We start from the raw sequence: 18280 nt of genomic DNA on the forward strand, positions 1-18280 counted from the left end.
TATGTTTTAAAATAGCACTTCAGTTAGTTATAGACTTTGTCGAACAGATCTCTTAACCTCTTTTTTGACACCTATTGTTACGAATATGCATCAAATCACTTCTGCTCCAAATGTATTAACTTAGCATCTACTTCAAAGCAAAAACACAAGTGACATTCTTTTACGGAGCGGGAAATAAATTCAGGCGTCAAAGAGTTACAGTTCAGGCGAAGAAAACTGCAGTCCTGTAATTCTTTAACGTTGAATCTGGTCTTGCAAATGTAAAACAAAACCAAGTCAACAACCTTCCCCTGAAAATTGGTATGTTTGCGCTTTGCTTTTGACTGTCAACATGCCAGTTCACTCTGTTAGCTATTCTTCTTAGTAGTGCGGTATTTGGGAGTAAACAAGGTTTCAACATGCATGAGGAAAACCTTTTAGAAATGACAACATATAGTTCTTGGAAACAGATTAAAATTCTTCAAACTTTAATGCACATACACAACACATTAAAGGTTCAGCTTGTTTTTAACTTTTTCACATTTGATCTGTAAAATGTACTAGCGACATTTAAAAATATATAAAGGGGACAATTCTGTAAGAGAAAATTATCAAAGCTGGTTAAAAAGGTAAATTTTGATTGTGAAAGTTTAAATACTCCCAGAACAAAGGATTTATTGCACACGATCATGAGTGTTATTCATGCATATATCACAGTTTTACTCTTTACACTCAACTGAATCAGCCTTTACTGTCCATTTATCTTTATAACTACTACTGAAGCCATGTTTGTGCATGGTTACTATTCAGGAAATGCACACTCCTGGCCTTGTACATTTTGTAAACACTGTTCAGTGCAGCAACGCTTTAAGCAGAAAGTAACAGCACCTGCAAAGTCTCAAACCTTTGCCGAACACCAGGTTGAGTTCCATCTTTGGTGCTCCTGGGCCCTGAGCTTGATGGAGACAACTTTAAGTGAAGCAGGCCACAGAGATCCAGACCAGTCAGCCCCAGTTCACTCCATGATTTATCTCACGGCACAGGCTTTCTCTACATCAGCAATGCTCTTTGGTGCATCAGAGGACAAAATCAGAGGTCCTCCTTTGTCTCTAATCACGACGTCGTCCTCAATCCTGACACCCAGACCACGGAAGTGCTTTGGCGCCTCCTCATTCTCTTCACTAATGTACAACCCTGAGACAAGACGGAGGTGAATTTATAAACCAGCAGCCATGTAGAAAAATTGAGCTTTAAAGAAGAGATCTATACCTGGTTCAATAGTGATGACCATTCCTGGCTGAAGAGGCTGTGAACGTGACAGTTCAGGAGTGTCGTGTACATCCATGCCAAGGTAATGACCAACATGGTGGGGGCAGTAGCGTCTTGCAGCCTAAGGGGAATAATTAAAAACCTTTAGCAGTTATAGATCAGAATCAGACTTTTAAAAGCCATCTGCTAATCATTCAAGTGGGAAGAGGTCTGTTAACCACGTCAGAGTTGTACGGGTTTCATTTACCAACAAATTAGGTGGAAATTCCACCCTTGGTTTCTTTCGTAGGACCAAATTTATGGTGCAAGGTTTAGGTTTCTACATCCCCAAAACTGCAGCAGTTTAAACACCAACAAAAGGCCCACTTCAATGAAACTTGTGTTTTGGCTGTTTTTAACGTGTTCTTGTAGCATTTTACTAATGATGGAGGACTTGTATAAAAGAATTTAAGATTAAAACTGTGTTTCTGATGATTTCTTTTTTTAAAATGTGTCGGATCCGAAACAGATAAAAACCTGCAGTTTTAAAAAGCTCAGGTTTGTGACGCAGCAACTGCGATGGGCGGGCCAGTCTCCCTTCTCCAAATCTGATGCATCCACTTGCAGACAAATAGATACATTAACGTCTTAATTTTCTTCGTCTCAGCTGGCATCTGGCTCAAAACTGTACAGCTTCATAGCTCCAATATTACTCGCAGTTTTTTCCCCCTTGCTACGCTAATGTTAGCTTAGGGTAGTGAGGGGGTGTAAGCTAGCGGGAGAGACTTTAAACAAAGGAATAATGGAATATAGCCGTGGGGTTACTTCCTGCCCGCAACTCGGAGGCGAATTTCTGATGTTTTCCTGATGCTCAGCAGAAAATATGTCCTAAAAAACGACACAGGTTTTTTTGATTTTGGCTAAAAACTGCATATTCATAATTAAAAGACCACTGCGGACGCTTTTACAACAGATAAAAACAAAGTTAGACAATTTTATTCTGTAAAATCCCTCACTACACACTTACTACATTTTTGTCAGACAAACATTAATACAGACAGACAAGTTCAAACCTTTAAAGTAAAGTAAGTCTAGTAATACAGAATGAAAACAAAGATCTGATTGAAGATAGTTGTAAATGTGAATGAATGCAATCTGCACAGGAAACATGGCATGGAGGAGGTTGATTGACAAGGTCTACACCCAATCAGGATCCATAACACAAAGCAATGTAAAAAAATAAAAAAACACAAACAATAAAGCAAGCAGAATTGCACTAAAAGACAAGTGAACTGCATTATAGCAAGGGCCCACTGCATTTATTCTCATTAGAATCATATTTCCGACATCTATCTTCAGACTCATCCCTTTATCTGATATCCTCTTTACCTCCACAACACTCCTAACAAAAGCCTCCTTTAAGATAACCCCTACTCCATTTCTCTTCCCATGTCCACCATGATGGAACAGCTTGAACTCTGCTTCTCGTGTTGCTACCTTTTCACCTGGTCTCCTGGACACACAATATGTCTACCTTTCTCATTTGTATCATGTCAAATAACTACCTTTTCCTATCATAGTTCCAACATTCAAAGTCCCTATTCTCAGTCCAACACTCATGAGTTTCTTCTTCTCTTTCTTCCTATGAACTTGCCTTCCTCCTCTCCTTCTTCGTCCAACAGTAGTCCAATTTCCTCGGAACCCTATCAGTGAACAGCACCGATGGCCGTCATTGTTCACCTGGACCTTGACTGATCTGGTATGGATATAATGGTTTTGTTTCGCATATTTGGTTTGGCAAAGATTTAACCAGTGGCTACACTGGAATCATATTTTTGATGATTTTTATAGCTTGTAATCAGCAAGAGGAGGAATAACACTAAAAAGATTCTTTCTACATTTATCAGTGTTTTGCAGACTTGAGAAAAATACCAGGCTCTCTAAGTAGTACTGAGCTATCTCATGCTTTAAATCAAATCAAATCAACTTTTATTTATATAGCACTTTTACAACACATGTCACTCAAAGTGCTTTGCAGAAAATATAATCAAATGTAAAAACAAAAAGTTTTTAAGAAAACAAACTTCTTTGCTCCACCGACTGACATGCCGACTCAGACACTGTGACGCAGCCGGACTAAATTACAGTAGTTTCCCTCCATCCTGCATGCCTCCAGGGTTTTGGCTGAACTCAGTTGTGACACCTTCTGTACTTCTCAGTGCTGCAAGCTAAGGCTGAGTGAGCTTAGAGGTCTACTGTGAGCTACATGTGGAGAGGGGATGCGGTTTGAATAATGGGGGACACCAGCCCTACAAAGGTCATCTCCCTGATTACAGTCCTGTTATCTCTCTAAGAAGTGATGCAACAAACGTTTGATCACTTTAATTAATGAGATGAAAAACCTCAAAATCTGAGACAATGACTTAAAGATGACTAAATGTATCAAACAAATTGTTTTAGGTTTGACAGTGAAGTCTCAAACAATCTCATAGTCAAAAGGAGTCACCTTCAGAGCATCAGCATCGCTGGCGCCCGCCTTGAGGATGCCCAGCCGCTTCAGCTGTCGGCCCAGCAGAGCCAGCATAGTACTGTAGATGTGATCGAGGCTGACGCCCGGAGAGCACAGAGACAAGCAGGAGTGCTGGACCTCCAGAACAGCTTCGTACAGCTCCGCCTGGATCGGATTGAATCTGCAAGGAAAGCATCAAAGTGGAACGGAATGTTACTGTGAGTTTTTTGGTAGCATATATCTGTCAAACAGTCACAATAGGTCATACAATGATCTAAAGTCCGGAGTGGTTCCAGAGAGAATGCCAGTTTTCTCAGTTTTGGAGGCTTGCTTATATTGATATTATAGCATTAACAGTAATTATTGTAGGTTTCATCCTAGAACATAGCGTACAGCCAAAAACAAACGTATGACATATACTGTCCCCTCCATGAATCGACACCTTAACGTGGTGTAGGGAGTTTGAGAGCTTGTGTGATCTTAGGGGCTACGCTGCCTGAAAATGCCCCAGCTCAAGTCTCCCATGGAAGACAGGTCCTTGGTGACAAGTCTGAATAAGAGTGATTGAAACACACCTTTCAGATACAATAAAAACAAGATCTGCCAGGTCGCTCAGGCTGATGTCACCGGCTACCATCCTGGTGGAGCTAGACCCAGGGTTGGGCCTCACAGGAGAACTTTCTATGGGCAGGCTTCCTCCCATGATACCCATCTGGGCTCAGACCAAAAAGGCTGTGTTGCATTGCCTGCAGTAAAGACTACAGGGGGTGGGTTCAGTGTAATCTGTGCTGCACTTAAGGGTAGATTCCTCTATGGACCAATATGCAGAGTTGGACTCTACCTATTGTGACACAGAATGTCACCTCACTCTTAGGGAAGGAGTCTGAGTTTGTGGAGGAGGCTGAGGGGTACTGGTTAGAGATTTTTGGGCTAAGCCAACTCATCGAGAGTAGTTGATCTCTCTTCCACTCTGGAGTTGTCCATGGTGAGAGGCAATGGGCTGGTGTGAGTTCACTCATAGCCCCTCAGCTCAGTGGTCATGTGTTGAGGTTTACTTCAGTAAACAAATCTGCGCCTCCAGGTATGGTACTGTGGTCTTAGCTCACTGCTTGAACAGTAGCACTAAGTATCTGGAATTCTTGAAGTCTCTAGGAGGGGTAATAGAAAGTGCTCCAACTATCCATCCATCTTTCTCCACTTTTCTGGGATGGGTCGCGGGGGCAGCAGTCTAAGCAAAGATGCCCAGACTTCCCTGGCCCTGGCCACTTCCTCCAGCTCCTCTGGGGGGACCCGAGGCGTTCCCAGGCCAGCCTAGAGACATAGTCTGTCCAACTAAGGACTCCAATTCTACTGGAAGACTTTAATGCACTTGTTGGTCATGACCGTGATACATGCAAGGGAGTGATTTCCCTGATCTGAACCTTAGTGGTCTTTTGTTATTGGACTTCTGTGTCAGTCACAGTTTGACACTGATTCGTGATCACCAACTGATCATCTTCTTGTGATGAGCTGGATTGGTTGGAGGAGGAGGCTGGACAGACTTGGCAGGCCCAAACGTACTTTGAGTGTTTGTTGGCAATGTCTGGCTACCGTCAGAAGGATATTCTACTCTCACATCTGGGAAAGCTTTAATCAGGTTCTATGGAAAGTGGAGGAGTTCAAGGGTGTATTCAGACTGGAAAAAACGTTTGATTTGGACCAGGTCCGCTTAATTTGTTCCGGGATGGAGTCCTGATCCTTGCGTTTGGTCTGTATTCAGACTGCCGTCAAAAAGCCTTTCCTGATTTGAACCAAAGCTTGTAAACAAAACGTGACTAAAGATTTCTTCACCCATTGGTCAGGAATTACAAGGGCGGGGCAAAGCAATTAGAGGGTTAGAGAAGGTTATGAAAATCGATCGCTTTGCAGTAATTTCCCAGGTTAAAACTTTGTATTTCGCTGATCAATGTCCAGTACAACATTTTTTACCAGTCTTTTTGGCCCGGTGGGGTCTTGCTGCAGGGCGGTTACTGACAAGAAGACAACTAAGAAGGTACACTAATAAGTCTTTATGACATATACAGTCAGGACCATGAATATTTGGACAGAGAGACATTCTTTCTAATTTTGTTTCTGTACATTACCACAGTGAATTTTAGATAAAACAACTCAGATGCCATTGAAGTGCAGACTTTCAGCTTTTATTCCATGGGTTGAACAAAAAGATTGCATAAAAATGTATAAATCTAAAGCATTTTTTAACACAATCCCTTCATTTCATGGGCTTGTAAGTAATTGGACAATTGACTTCCATGCTAGTGCATGGGCAGGTGTGGGCAATTCCTTTGTTATGTCATTATGAGTGAAGCAGATAAAAGGCCTGGAGTTGATTAGAGGACTCGTGCTTGCATTTTGAAGATTTTGCTGTGAACAGACAACATGCTGTCAAAGGAGCTCTCCCTGCAAGTGAAAGGAGCCATCATTAAGCTGAGAAAACAGAAGAAAAAAAACTTGCGAGAAATTGCTACAGTATTAGGAGTGACAAAATCAACAGTGTGGTACATCCTGAGAAAGAAAGAAAGAACTGGTGAACTCAGCAACACAAAAAGACCTGGACGTTCACGGAAGACAACAGTGGTGGATGATCTCAGAATCATTTCCATGGTGAAGAGGAACCCGTTCACAACAGCCAACCAAGCGAACAACACTCTCCAGGAGTTGGCTTATCAATATTGAAGTCTACCATAAAAAGAAGACTGCATGAAAGTAAATACAGAGGGTACACTGGAAGATGCAAGGCACTCATAAGCCTCAAGAATAGGAAGGCTAGATTGGACTTTGCTAAAAAGCCAGCACAGTTCTGGAAAAATATTCTTTGGACAGATGAAACCAAAATCAAACTAGTTTGCTGTGTTATCAAACACAATTGCTGTGTTTGATAACACAGCAATTGTTGTTTTATATTTGTCCGGAGCTCATCTGTCACTTCATTCCTACTCTGTTTACATCGGCTACTGTGGCCATTTTGGTTTAGTTGTTCCGCTCCAAGGAATGATTGTATTCAGACTGAGGAATCTCGGAGTGAACTGAAGCTCAGTCCGCTTGGAAACAAACAGAGACCACCTCGAAAGATGGGTCAGAGAGCGGTTTCTGGTCCTGGACCAGGGTCCGCTTGAGTGTATTCAGGCTGAAAATTTGTTCCAGATTATCTGGTTCACTTAAAGCGGACCAAATGTGTCCAGTCTGAATACACCCTAAGTATCTAGGTCTTGTTCATAAGTGAGGGAAGGACAGAGTGTGTTTTGACAGGTAGCAAGGTGCAGCTGGTCCAGTCCTTGTATCAGTCAGTTTAATGAAAAAGTATTTGCTGGTCAAGCTACATTCCTATCCACTCCTATCTCAATGAGCATTGTATAATAACTAATACCATAAGATCCCAGAAACAGAGAGTGAAAATGAGTCTCATCTACAGGGTGGCTGGGTGCCCCCTTGAAAATAGGGTGAGGGGATCTGTCACCACGGAGAAGCTCTGAGTAGAGCCACATGAAGAGAAGCGGAGGAGCATAGATTGAAGTGGCTTCGTCTTCTTTTCTGGATTTCTCCTGCACGCCACTCTGTGGAGGTGTTTCTGACATGTCCCATCAGGAGGACCCAGGGAGGATTTAGGATGGACTGGAGGGACTATGTTTCTGAAAAAAACATGGGGTTCTCATGGCAGAACTGGAGGAAGTTTCTATGGAGAGAGGGAGGTCTAGGCAAATTTGCTTGGGCTGCTACACCTGCGACCCAACTCCGGATGGATGAATGGATCGAGCGCGCAGAAGACAGGACAGGCAGTCTCCAGCAGTCAGTTTTTCCTAAGTATTACCAATCTCCCATAACTCACCCATATTTGTTAATAAATGGTTAATGTTGGTATTAGGTGAATTTGTGGACAAACAGAAGAGTTTTGTTTGTCCAATCAGGAAACTAAAAATGCACAGAGAATAATTCATCAAGTTGTTCAACAAAAACAGGAGACACTAGTGATAAGCCTGGATGCCGAGAAGGCATTTGACTCGGTGAGGTGGACGTTTTTATACAAAGTACTCGACAAATTTGGCTTTCACAAATCAATTATTGAGACAATTTCAGGGTTATATAACAAACCAACGGCCAGGATTAAAATCAATGGAGACCTCACTGAGACGATAACCTTAGAGAGAGGAACTCGACAGGGATGTAACATGTCTGCCCTTTTATTTGCATTATACACTGAACCTCTTGGGCAGTGGATCAGGCAAAGAGCAGACATTAAAGGAGTAAAAGTTTCAGGAAAGGAACAAAAGCTTTCCTTATTCGCAGATGATCTACTATTAACTATATCTCAACCTACAAAAACTCTACCGATACTTATGGAATCCCTCAAAGAATTTGGCACTCTGTCAGGATATAAAATTAATGTAAACAAGACACAGGTTTTACCTTTAAACTGCAGCCCACCTCGAAATGTTAAAGATGATTACAAATGGGAATGGCAAGCAGACTCAATTAAATATTTAGGCATTATTTTGCACAAAGATTTTACAAAGATGTGTGATGTGAACTATGGACCTCTTAATACTAAACTACAGTCAGATCTACAAAGGTGGAATGCGATACCATTTTTGGACTTTCACTCACGGATTGACTCAATAAGGATGAATATATTACCACGAATGTTATATTTATTTCAATGTTTACCATTTCCCATACCCCAAAAGCAGTTTGTAGAATGGGATAAGATGTTATCAAGATACATATGGAGAGGTAAAAAACCCAGAGTTAAATATAAAACCTTACAATTAAAAACTGATCAAGGTGGCAGAAATCTTCCTTGTCTACAAGACTACTTCTGTGCTACCCAGCTGAGGCCTCTTATCTGCATGTGCTCTCCAGTTTACACAGCAGGATGGAAAGATCTAGAGCTGAAAACCTTTGATAAAATACCATTAAAAGCTTTATTAGCAGATCTCAAGTTACAGAGGGAACTTCCTTTACAGGATGACCCCTTAATGGATATGATGATTAAAACCTGGAATGACACAGTTAAGAAGTGCAACTTGATGAAAGACTCAAAAATTCTCAGATGGTGTGCGTACGACTCAGAGTTCACCCCCAACAAATATGATGGTAGATTTAAGTTATGGATTGCAAAAGGGCTAACAGATTACAACTCATTTGTTCATAGGGGAGCATTTCAAACATTTGATACCCTAAAAGACAAACACGGGTTAATTTCTGAAGATTTCTTCAGATATTTACAGGTTCAGCACTATTTCAATCAAAAAATTAAAATACCTACAGATGACCCAAGGTTTCTTAAAACATTTAAAATATTAATAAAAGCAATATGCCCTACGAAAATAATTTCAAGATTATACAATAGTATCTTATCGCACAAGGGGGAGAACACCTACTATGTAAAGGAAAGATGGGAGCGAGAAGGACGGCTCACTATTACAGTGGAGGATTGGGAGCAAGTATGTCGGAAACAATGGGTCACAACAGGATCAACCATTTGGCGTGAATTCTGTTGGAAAAGCGTAATGAGGTTTTTTACTACACCCTCTCAGAAAAAATACCAAGGAAGTAGTAAATGTTGGAGGTGTGGTAATAATGGAGCCAATCACTTCCATATATTTTGGGACTGTATGATTATCAAGAAGTATTGGTCTGACATACATGAACATCTGCAAAATGTATTTTCTATTGTTTTCCCCTTGTCCTTTGAAAGTCTGTTTTTGAGTAAAATTGATGGCCTAGACAACAAAAATAAGAAACTGCTTTACATTCTGCTGGCAGCCAGTAAGAAAGCAAAAACCAGAAAATGGCTTAAACCTGAACAACCAACGACAGAGGACTGGATTGATGTGGTACAACGGATTTATATAATGGAAAGAATCTCACACTCATTACAAATAAGGCTGGATGTTTTTTACGCTACTTGGTCTATATGGACAGAATATGTTAAGCCTGTAAGATCAGACTTTATCTGAAATCATGTCGTATCATTTATGTTTCGAAAGTCCCTGCTTCCTCACATGTTCCTTTTTTATTGATTAATATTTTGTTTTTTTATTTTTCCATTAAAAAACTGAGAAAGCATGAACATTGTAACCTGTCAAAACAATGTACAATTTATCCTGTGCTTTTTCAATAAAAAATAAATTTGAAAAAAAAAAAAATACACAGAGAAACGACCACTCTGCCTTCCTTGGACCTGATCTTCTGTCTACTGACCCTGTATCTGACTGTTTGCCTGCCGCCTGCCCCGACTCTCGCCTGGATCCTGACTACCCTGTCTATTTTCTGATGCTCTCATGCCTGTTATTGACCCCTGCCTGCCTGACCCTGATTTACCGTAGCTTTGTGGACTTTTAGCTCAGCTAATAAACCTGCTGCATTTGGATCCAGCCGTTTGCCTGTTATTGTGACAGACATTATCTGATAATTTCTATAAAACTCAATCTTATTATGTAGATTAGTGTGTGTTCTTTTAAAACCTACTTCCCGTTCACAGGCCACGTTCGAGTGATGTCACTGACATAACCAAAGAACTCGCAGCCGCCATCCAGCAGGACCATCTCGCCATCCTGTCAACACAGAAATGAAGAAACTTATTAGAAAAGACCAAATGAAATGAATGTAAACTAATTTTTATTGTCCGGACAGACCATGAGTCATGAACACAAACAAACTTTAAACTGAATAGTTACCTTGATAATCTGGTTGTTGTTAATGTAGTGCAGAGTGTTGGCTCGATTCCCTCCAGCAACCACAGGAGGATAAGCCAGGAAGTTGGCACCATTGATCCGATTCTCAAAATCAAACTGAAAAATAAAAAAACAGAAAATACCATGATGCATTATTTCCATAAAATAGGCCTTTTACATTTTAAATTACTTGAATTCATGGATAGATATTTGGGTGTATTTTTTTTAACAATGATTATAACACACAAATCCCACAGATTATTGATATTTCTTTAAATATATGCAATGGTGAAAATAATATGCAAATCCCTGAGTAACAGTTGAGAGGTGAATTAAGGTTTTTCTTCACCATAAAAATTTATTTAAAAAAAACAGCTTTTATCTGGTGCATCTGGGAAAAATAATGAATTTTTTTTTGTAATATTGTTTTTATTTTAATTTTTGGTACATTATCAACCATAATCACAAGCTTTACATCCAATTTGTATATGTGAACTAAAATAGAATAAACAAAATAGAACAGAGAAAAAAAAACTAAACAATAACAAGAAGAACAAAAAACAGATCAACCTCTATTAATCAGGAAATTAAGGAAAAGCCATCTTTGATACATTTTTCAAATACAAATGCTTTTTTTTTTTTTTTTTTAAATACTGAAGGTTTACAGAGTATTCTTAGTTAGTCTTGGTCATCCACAGATCCATTCTCCAAATTAAGACTCCTCACAAAACTTTTTAGAGGACCCCACATTTCTGCAAACAGTTCCAACTTTCCTTTCCTAATACATGTAATCCTTTCTAATGGAAAAACTACGAGCATCTGTTTCACCCAGTGAGTCAATTTGGGCCTACAGGTTCTTCTCCAAAACATTGCAATGGTTCTTTTTGCTTGTAAAAAACACATGTCAATCATAATTTGTTCGCTTTTACTAAACTTGGGATTTGAAGGATATATACCTAGAATAAACATAACAGGATTTGTTGGAACAGTTTTTGAAACAATCATCTCCACTGCTTTTCTAACCTCCTCCCAAAAAAGTCTTATCTCAGGGCATTGCCACATGCAGTGGAAGAGAGTCCCTTTAGCCTCAGCACACTTACAACAGATATCGGGAATATTACTGTTATATCGGTTCAGTTGCTAAAATAATGAAATTTAAAACTGAATTGAAGTGATATTTTTTTCTAGCATGGAAATAGTTTAATGTTTCAAAATGTCCATCATGCATTAATGTCCCCTTATACACATTAAACACAAAACACTAAATGCACGTCCATCTGCAACAATAAGATCAGCACAACGTTTCTTAAGTTTCTCACGTCTAAGTTGAGGTAATATGGAACAGTAAAAATATTTGAGCATAAAGTTTATTTGATGAATGAACATTAACAGGTCCGTCTACATGCAACTGGTTAGGGGGGCTGCTATGATGAGGCACATTCGATTGATTGAAGTATTTGCTCACCATATAAATAAGTGAAATCAGGTGTTTTAACCATTTTCGTGAACACAGGTGTATAAAAGCATGGACCTTTGCATGCAGATGGATTCTGCAGACATATGTGAAAGCATGTCCAGAGCTCTGTGAATTCTAGAGTGCTTCTGTGATGAGGTAGCTGTGCAACAAGTTCGGTCCACTTTACTCGATTGGGAACGACAGCAACTCACACATGAAGTGTAGAATAATTAAGCTGACTAGATCCCCTTCAGATCAGCTCAAGAAAAACAGAGAGCATCAAGGCCCGTACACACCGGGACGAATATTCGCCAGGCGTTATTCGCCAGCGTTTTTCGCCACGTCTTTTGTGTTCACACCCAGGCGATTTTCGCTGACGATGAGCCGAGCGAACATGCAATTTCCTTCCCTGACATTAGATGGCGCTTAATGTAAACAGAAATACTCCTGTACACAAGGTGGCGCTGCGCAACTTTACGATTCTTAAAGTCGCTTTTCACTCAGAAGAAGAGAGCAAGTATTTACACGCTTGTCAGAATAATACAAAGAAAACATGAGTATTTCAAGAATCAGTAGCTCCAACTGGTACTTGGTAAGGGGATATTTTAGAATGTCCGTCATTATTTCTTCGCGGCAGTGTAGACGCTACTTGGCGTCTATCTTCTTCGCTGGTATGTGTGCTCAGCAAGGGAGTTTTGTATTTGAGCGCCCCCAAGTTGTGTTTTACTGTAACTTCAGAAGCTCCAGATACGTGTGCAAAAGCGCCATTCTCATTGGTCGAATAGATTTCGACGCGAGGCGTCGAAAAAAAAAACAAACCCGAGGCGTTTGTTTTTTTTTGACGCTTTGGCGCGTGGCGTTTTTTCGCGTCGTCGGTGTGCACACTCGCATTGGTGCCCTTTGTTTAGTCATGAGGCGTTAAACGTCGGCGAAAATCGCCGGCGAAATTCGTCCCGGTGTGAACAGGCCTTCATGGAGGCAAAGAAAAGTCTATAAAGACGTAGATGAGCATAATCAGTGTCTGACCTCCCATCTGAAATTAAAGGCCCGTACACACCGGGACGAATATTCGCCAGGCGTTATTCGCCAGCGTTTTTCGGCACGTCTTTTGTGTTCACACCCAGGCGATTTTCGCTGACGATGAGCCGAGCGAACATGCAATTTCATTCCCTGACATTAGATGGCGCTTAATGTAAACAGAAATACTCCTGTACACAAGGTGGCGCTGCGCAACTTTACGATTCTTAAAGTCGCTTTTCACTCAGAAGAAGAGAGCAAGTATTTACGCGCTTGTCAGAATAATTCAAAGAAAACCTGAATATTTCAAGAATCAGTAGCTCCAACTGGTACTTGGTAAGGGGATATTTTAGAATGTCCGTCATTATTTCTTCGCGGCAGTGTAGACGCTACTTGGCGTCTATCTTCTTCGCTGGTATGTGTGCTCAGCAAGGCCGTTTTGTGTTTGAGCGCCCCCAAGTTGTGTTTTACTGTAACTTCAGAAGCTCCAGACACGTGTGCAAAAGCGCAATTCTCATTGGTCGAATAGATTTCGACGCGACCCGTGTAAAAAAAAAACGAACCCGAGGCGTTTTTTTTTTTTTTTGACGCTTTGGCGCGTGGCGTTTTTTCGCGTCGGTGTGCACACTCACATTAGTGCCCTTTGTTTAGTCACGAGGCGTTAAACGTCGGCGAAAATCGCCGGCAAAATTCGTCCCGGTGTGAACAGGCCTTAACACATTAAAAATCTCCTTAAATTTAAGCCAACACTTTTAAAGAGTTAAAGCTGTTTTAGTAGCAAACAATGGGCTGGCATTACATTAAACCAGGTCTGTCAGACTCCAGGCCTTGAGGGTTTTTTTCCCCCAGAAATCCTGTCTTATCTGCTGCTGATTACCTGGATCAGGTGTGTTTTGCCAATAAGATGCTGTAACAGCAGGTTAGTTGGAAAACAAGTAGGACATTGGCCCTCAAGGGCTGGAGTTTGACACCTGTGCATTAAACTATACGAATCTCAATTAATGGTGACCTTATTTGTTTTAGGTTTTGAGTGTTTTAGCAAAACAGCTTTCCAAAATAAATAATCTTTAGGCTCAGTCACATGCACCCGTTCGAGGGTTGACCCGTGTGGGTACTGCTGGTTTTGGGTTGTCTGAGCCTGTGGAGGACGGTAGGGAGAAGCAGCTGCCTGTCTTGCAGAACCCTTGAGGCCCGAGCGGCCACCTCAAGAGACATAAAAAGGGAACGTACCATTGTCATACATGGTGGACGTCTATGATGAAGTATTTGTAAGGATAATGTGAATCACACACACTTGTAGCTGGATAGCTCGGTTGGTAAGGTGAAGGACTGACATGCAGGAAACGGGGGGGGGTGGGGGGGGGGTGGGGGGGTGAACAAGCAAGTAATTGAATTGGTGAGCAGTTAACACCACCTAGTGGTGGGCAAGACCCCTAACGCCTATTAGCATGAATGTGCATGAATGATCCCGGTGATGTCCGGAGGGATGGTAGGCGCGAACTGGCAGCCACGCCTCTACCATCACCAAACATGAATGAAGAGTGAATGAATAATGGACACATTGTCAGCGCTTTGAGCGTCTGGAAAAGCACAAATAAATCCAATCCATTATTATTATAATTGTGATATATGGATAATGCTGTCATAAGGTGTCCTTACGCCGCACTTTAGTCATTAGTAAGGTGCAAGTACTAGTTCACCGGGTGTTCAGGTGATGCGTAGGACGTCCACACAAACTAACTCAAACTCTTCCTGTCTAATTTAGTCATTTCTAAGCAGTCAGGCTGTAAGGATGGGCTACCCAACAGGTCATTCATATAAAAACATTGGCAGCATTTAACTGAGATGGATTTCTGTTAGATTTTGAACCAACAACTTGTTGAACATGCTAACACAAAAACTGCATCATCCCACTGTGGATAAAGGAAGAAGAAACTATTTTGAGAAACTGTCTTTAGAAATTAAGATTACAGGTGGTCTTATCTTGTTTTTCCGGTGAACATCCTAAATGAATCACACATCAATGCTGTTTTTAGTAAATGAGTTTCCCTCCCTGCTTCGATCACCCTACCGGCGGAGGGATACCCAGCCCAAAGACACTACAGCTACCCCTTAAAAAACAAGTTTGGATACCACCACAGCTCCAAATGCCCCTACAAAAAAGAAAACACTGAAAAGGTTTAATAATAGAGTGAAAAAGGACGATGAATTTAATTAGTTACCTTAGCAAACAGCACAGCTTCATCAACCTCTCCTCCACACAGAGCCATCGTCCTCCTAAAAGCCTAAGAAACAACAGTTTTAGTTTAAGAAGAGCTTTATACACCAAATACACTGTCTCAGCTCTGCCTATATATGAAACACTATCAGAATGGCATCACGACATGACACACCTGTGTTGTGATCCGCCCTGCTTCCTGCATGAGCGCCACCTCTGCGGAGCTCTTCAGGGCCCTGAGCGAGTGGACCAGGGGTCTGAGTGTGCGCACGGTCGGCCCCCCTTCCAGCGTGGGGAGCACATGCGACTGGTGGAGACGCGGATGGGCGGGCGGAGAGCTGTCGTACCACAGCTGAGATCCTGAAAGAGAATACAGAGAGGAGAACCTGAAAATCTGCAAGGAGATCCCCTTCATACAGAAGAAGTGGACAATTTGCACATAGATTATTAGGACAATAATCGCCTCCTACTCAAACTGTAGGAAAAGGCGTCTGACTCTTCTTATCAAAGATGGAAATTAAGTTTTGTTCAAACTTAAAAAAAGAGGCTTAAAGACCCACTCCAATGACAATTATGTTTTTAGGGTTTTTGGGTTCTTGTGGCATTTTTCAAATGATGAAAGACGAGTATAAAAAAAGTTAAGCCTTAAATTGCATTTCTTAATATTACTTTTTTGAAATCATTGTGAATCAGGAGCAGATAAAAAAAATGCTGTTGAAAAAATGTGTATTTGTGATGTAGAACAAAAGCTGCTCCACTCCTTTCTTGTAGACGACTAGACGACTTCTCTGAGCTGGCATCTGATTCAAAAGTGTGCAGCTGGATGGCTCTGATACTGCTCGCCATTTTTGTTGCGAAACTAATGTCAGGCTGGCGTCGTGAGGGGCTGTAAGCTAGCAGAAGAACATGTAAACACAGCGCTCTCAGTTATGGATGATGGGAAGGGACGGTGGGGTTGCTCCGCACCGACAGACCCTCCCAAACCTCAGACAGGAAATTTCTGATGAACTCCTGCCGCTCTGCGGAAACTACGTCCTAGACAACAACACAAGTTAAGTTGATTTGGGGTAGAAACGACATAATCCAAATTAATAGACCACTGGGAACGCTTTGACAATAGACCTAAATATAATCGGAGTGAGACTTTAAAAACTATTTCTTTTCTTGGATTTTCTGGTTTTGCAGCTGCAACATGTCCCAGTTTTTAATTTGACCGATGTATCTAAAAAAATGCCCCTTTAAATATTTAATTTAAATTTGGAATATAATTAAAGGTAACACAATGTATTTTGTGTTTTTTTTTAAGTAAGATATATTATTATGTAGTTTTAAATCTAAATCAATATTTAGTTACTGCATCACCCTGACTACCTGAAGAACTGCTCCTATATGATGTTTTCTTGAAGAGATTGGATCAAACAAGAGACTAAATAGCAGTTTCAGATCATGTTAGACCCATACATTTGCTGTTAAACTCATTAAAATATATATTTTTTCATTTACGATGCAGAAGAAGTTGCAGTTAAGATAAACGCTAAGAAAAAAGATCTAAAGTGAATAATTCATAAGTAGAAAACCATCGTATTCTGAAGTTGTCCTTTACAGACAAATACTCTTTTCAGAAAAAGATTTCGCCAGTTTCAAAGTGACCAACACCTTATTTCTCATCCTCTTCCACCCACCTTTCAGGCTCTTCAAAAACAGACCCAGCTCTTCTGTGTGATGAACTCTTTCTATGCCTGTTAAAGCAGTGGCTCCATCCTTCCCGGACCGGGCGCCGTCCCACAGTTCTCTTCCCGGATCTCTGCGGGGGACAAACAAGATGGGCTGGTCTGGTCGACCTGTCCCGTGAAGAACCAAGGCACTGTCAGGTTCTAGGAATCCAGTGAGGTAGAGGAAATCCTGGGGCACATGCAACTCCAAGTTAGTGCAAGCTTGTCTAACACATTTTGGAGCTATAAAATAAGCAATTCACCTGATTCTGATGAAACGGGTAAGGGATGTCATTGCTCATGTAGCAGGTCGGATGGGACAAGATGATAACCACGTGGTTGCAGGAGGAGGCAGAAGGTCCCAGCTTATCAGCCTGCGCCTCAATGAGGGAGGCCAGCCTGTGTCTGCGGAGCTCGAACTCTGTCTGGGTCACGCCTGGGGTCACCTCACCTGAGGGGCAGAGAGAGCAGCAGCACCTGAAGAAAGCTGTGGCACCTTCACCTTCACATCCAAGTGCCTGTTCTCACCATGTTTGATGAGGTGAGGATGGGTGTGGGGACTGGGCTGGCCCAGGTACCGAGCAGGAAGCTTCCTGGGTTTCAAACCTCCTGGTTTGACAGAAATGTGCCTGGATGGACACCAGCTGCATCCTGCAGTTCAAATGAAACCAGAAACTACTTTGTGAAAAAATATTTTAATATCTTAATTATATAGAGGCTTTTGTTTCACGTTATGTCAGGTGGGATAACCTCACTCTTTAAAAATTGCTGAATTTATTAGGTTATGTAAAGATTTATTTATTATTAAAATTTGATTTTTTTATTATTATAAAAAAATCATAATTAATAAACATTTTATGATTCCATCCAAATTGTTTCGGTTTCAATATAAAAGAGTTATAAGGAACTCACCCGCTCTCCGCGGCAGCAGCAACCGGGCAGCAGAGCTCACCAAGCGGCTGCCGGCAGCCAACATATTCGCTTCAGGGCTGTCGTCCCTCACAGCATGTCCTCCAGTCAGAAGCAGACACGCTTAGGAAGTGATTTCCCACTAGCAAGAACCAGACTTATTTATAAGTTACAAGTCTTTAATTACGTTTATCCGCAGGTTAACCCCTGTCCTTGTTGACAGTTACCGCTACTAGCTTACTGCTACACCACGTTAGTGCTCAAAGAAATGGGCCCTGAGTTTGGTTTGTCAGGCAAGGGAGTTGAGTGTTCTGGCAGCTGTTTATTTGTCCATTAAAATAAAAAATAAAATAAAAAGAACAATCAAACTATGTCACATCGTCTCTAACAGTACTAAATAGCCTTTTCTGCCAAGTTTAAAGAAACAAAACATTTATGCAATTTTACGATTTATTCATCTCACAATCAGGAGCTTCTGTTTTGTCTGGAAGAACTACACAAAGCCACAGCATATATGTT

The 18280-nt window shown here is 41.1% G+C and overlaps 1 protein-coding gene across 1 annotated transcript; it reads right to left on the reverse strand.

The window, feature by feature from the left end:
- Positions 1-450: 450 nt before the first annotated feature.
- xpnpep3 (X-prolyl aminopeptidase 3) lies at positions 451-18108 on the reverse strand. The gene is made up of 11 exons (XM_004071781.4): positions 17765-18108; positions 17381-17503; positions 17116-17303; positions 16823-17042; positions 15316-15500; positions 15145-15207; positions 10453-10566; positions 10244-10329; positions 3734-3917; positions 1249-1369; positions 451-1173 (listed from the first exon to the last, which is right to left on the reverse strand). The coding sequence occupies exons 1-11, from the start codon at positions 17826-17828 to the stop codon at positions 1007-1009; spliced, it is 1515 nt and encodes a 504-aa protein (XP_004071829.1). The 5' UTR covers positions 17829-18108; the 3' UTR covers positions 451-1006.
- Positions 18109-18280: the final 172 nt, after the last annotated feature.

This window comes from Oryzias latipes, chromosome 8 (genome assembly GCF_002234675.1).
Source record: "Oryzias latipes chromosome 8, ASM223467v1".
Lineage (NCBI taxonomy): Eukaryota > Metazoa > Chordata > Actinopteri > Beloniformes > Adrianichthyidae > Oryzias > Oryzias latipes.

What these genes read in the sequence shown, in the direction of transcription:
- xpnpep3 (XM_004071781.4), bottom strand. Translation starts at nt 17,828, where the DNA reads ATGTTGGCTGCCGGCAGCCGCTTGGTGAGCTCTGCTGCCCGGTTGCTG. An exon ending in ACCCGTTTCATCAGAATCAG is followed by an intron (nt 17,043 to 17,115) that starts GTGAATTGCTTA and finishes CATGTGCCCCAG; the next exon opens with GATTTCCTCTACCTCACTGG. An exon ending in CAGGGCGGATCACAACACAG is followed by an intron (nt 15,208 to 15,315) that starts GTGTGTCATGTC and finishes GTTGTTTCTTAG; the next exon opens with GCTTTTAGGAGGACGATGGC.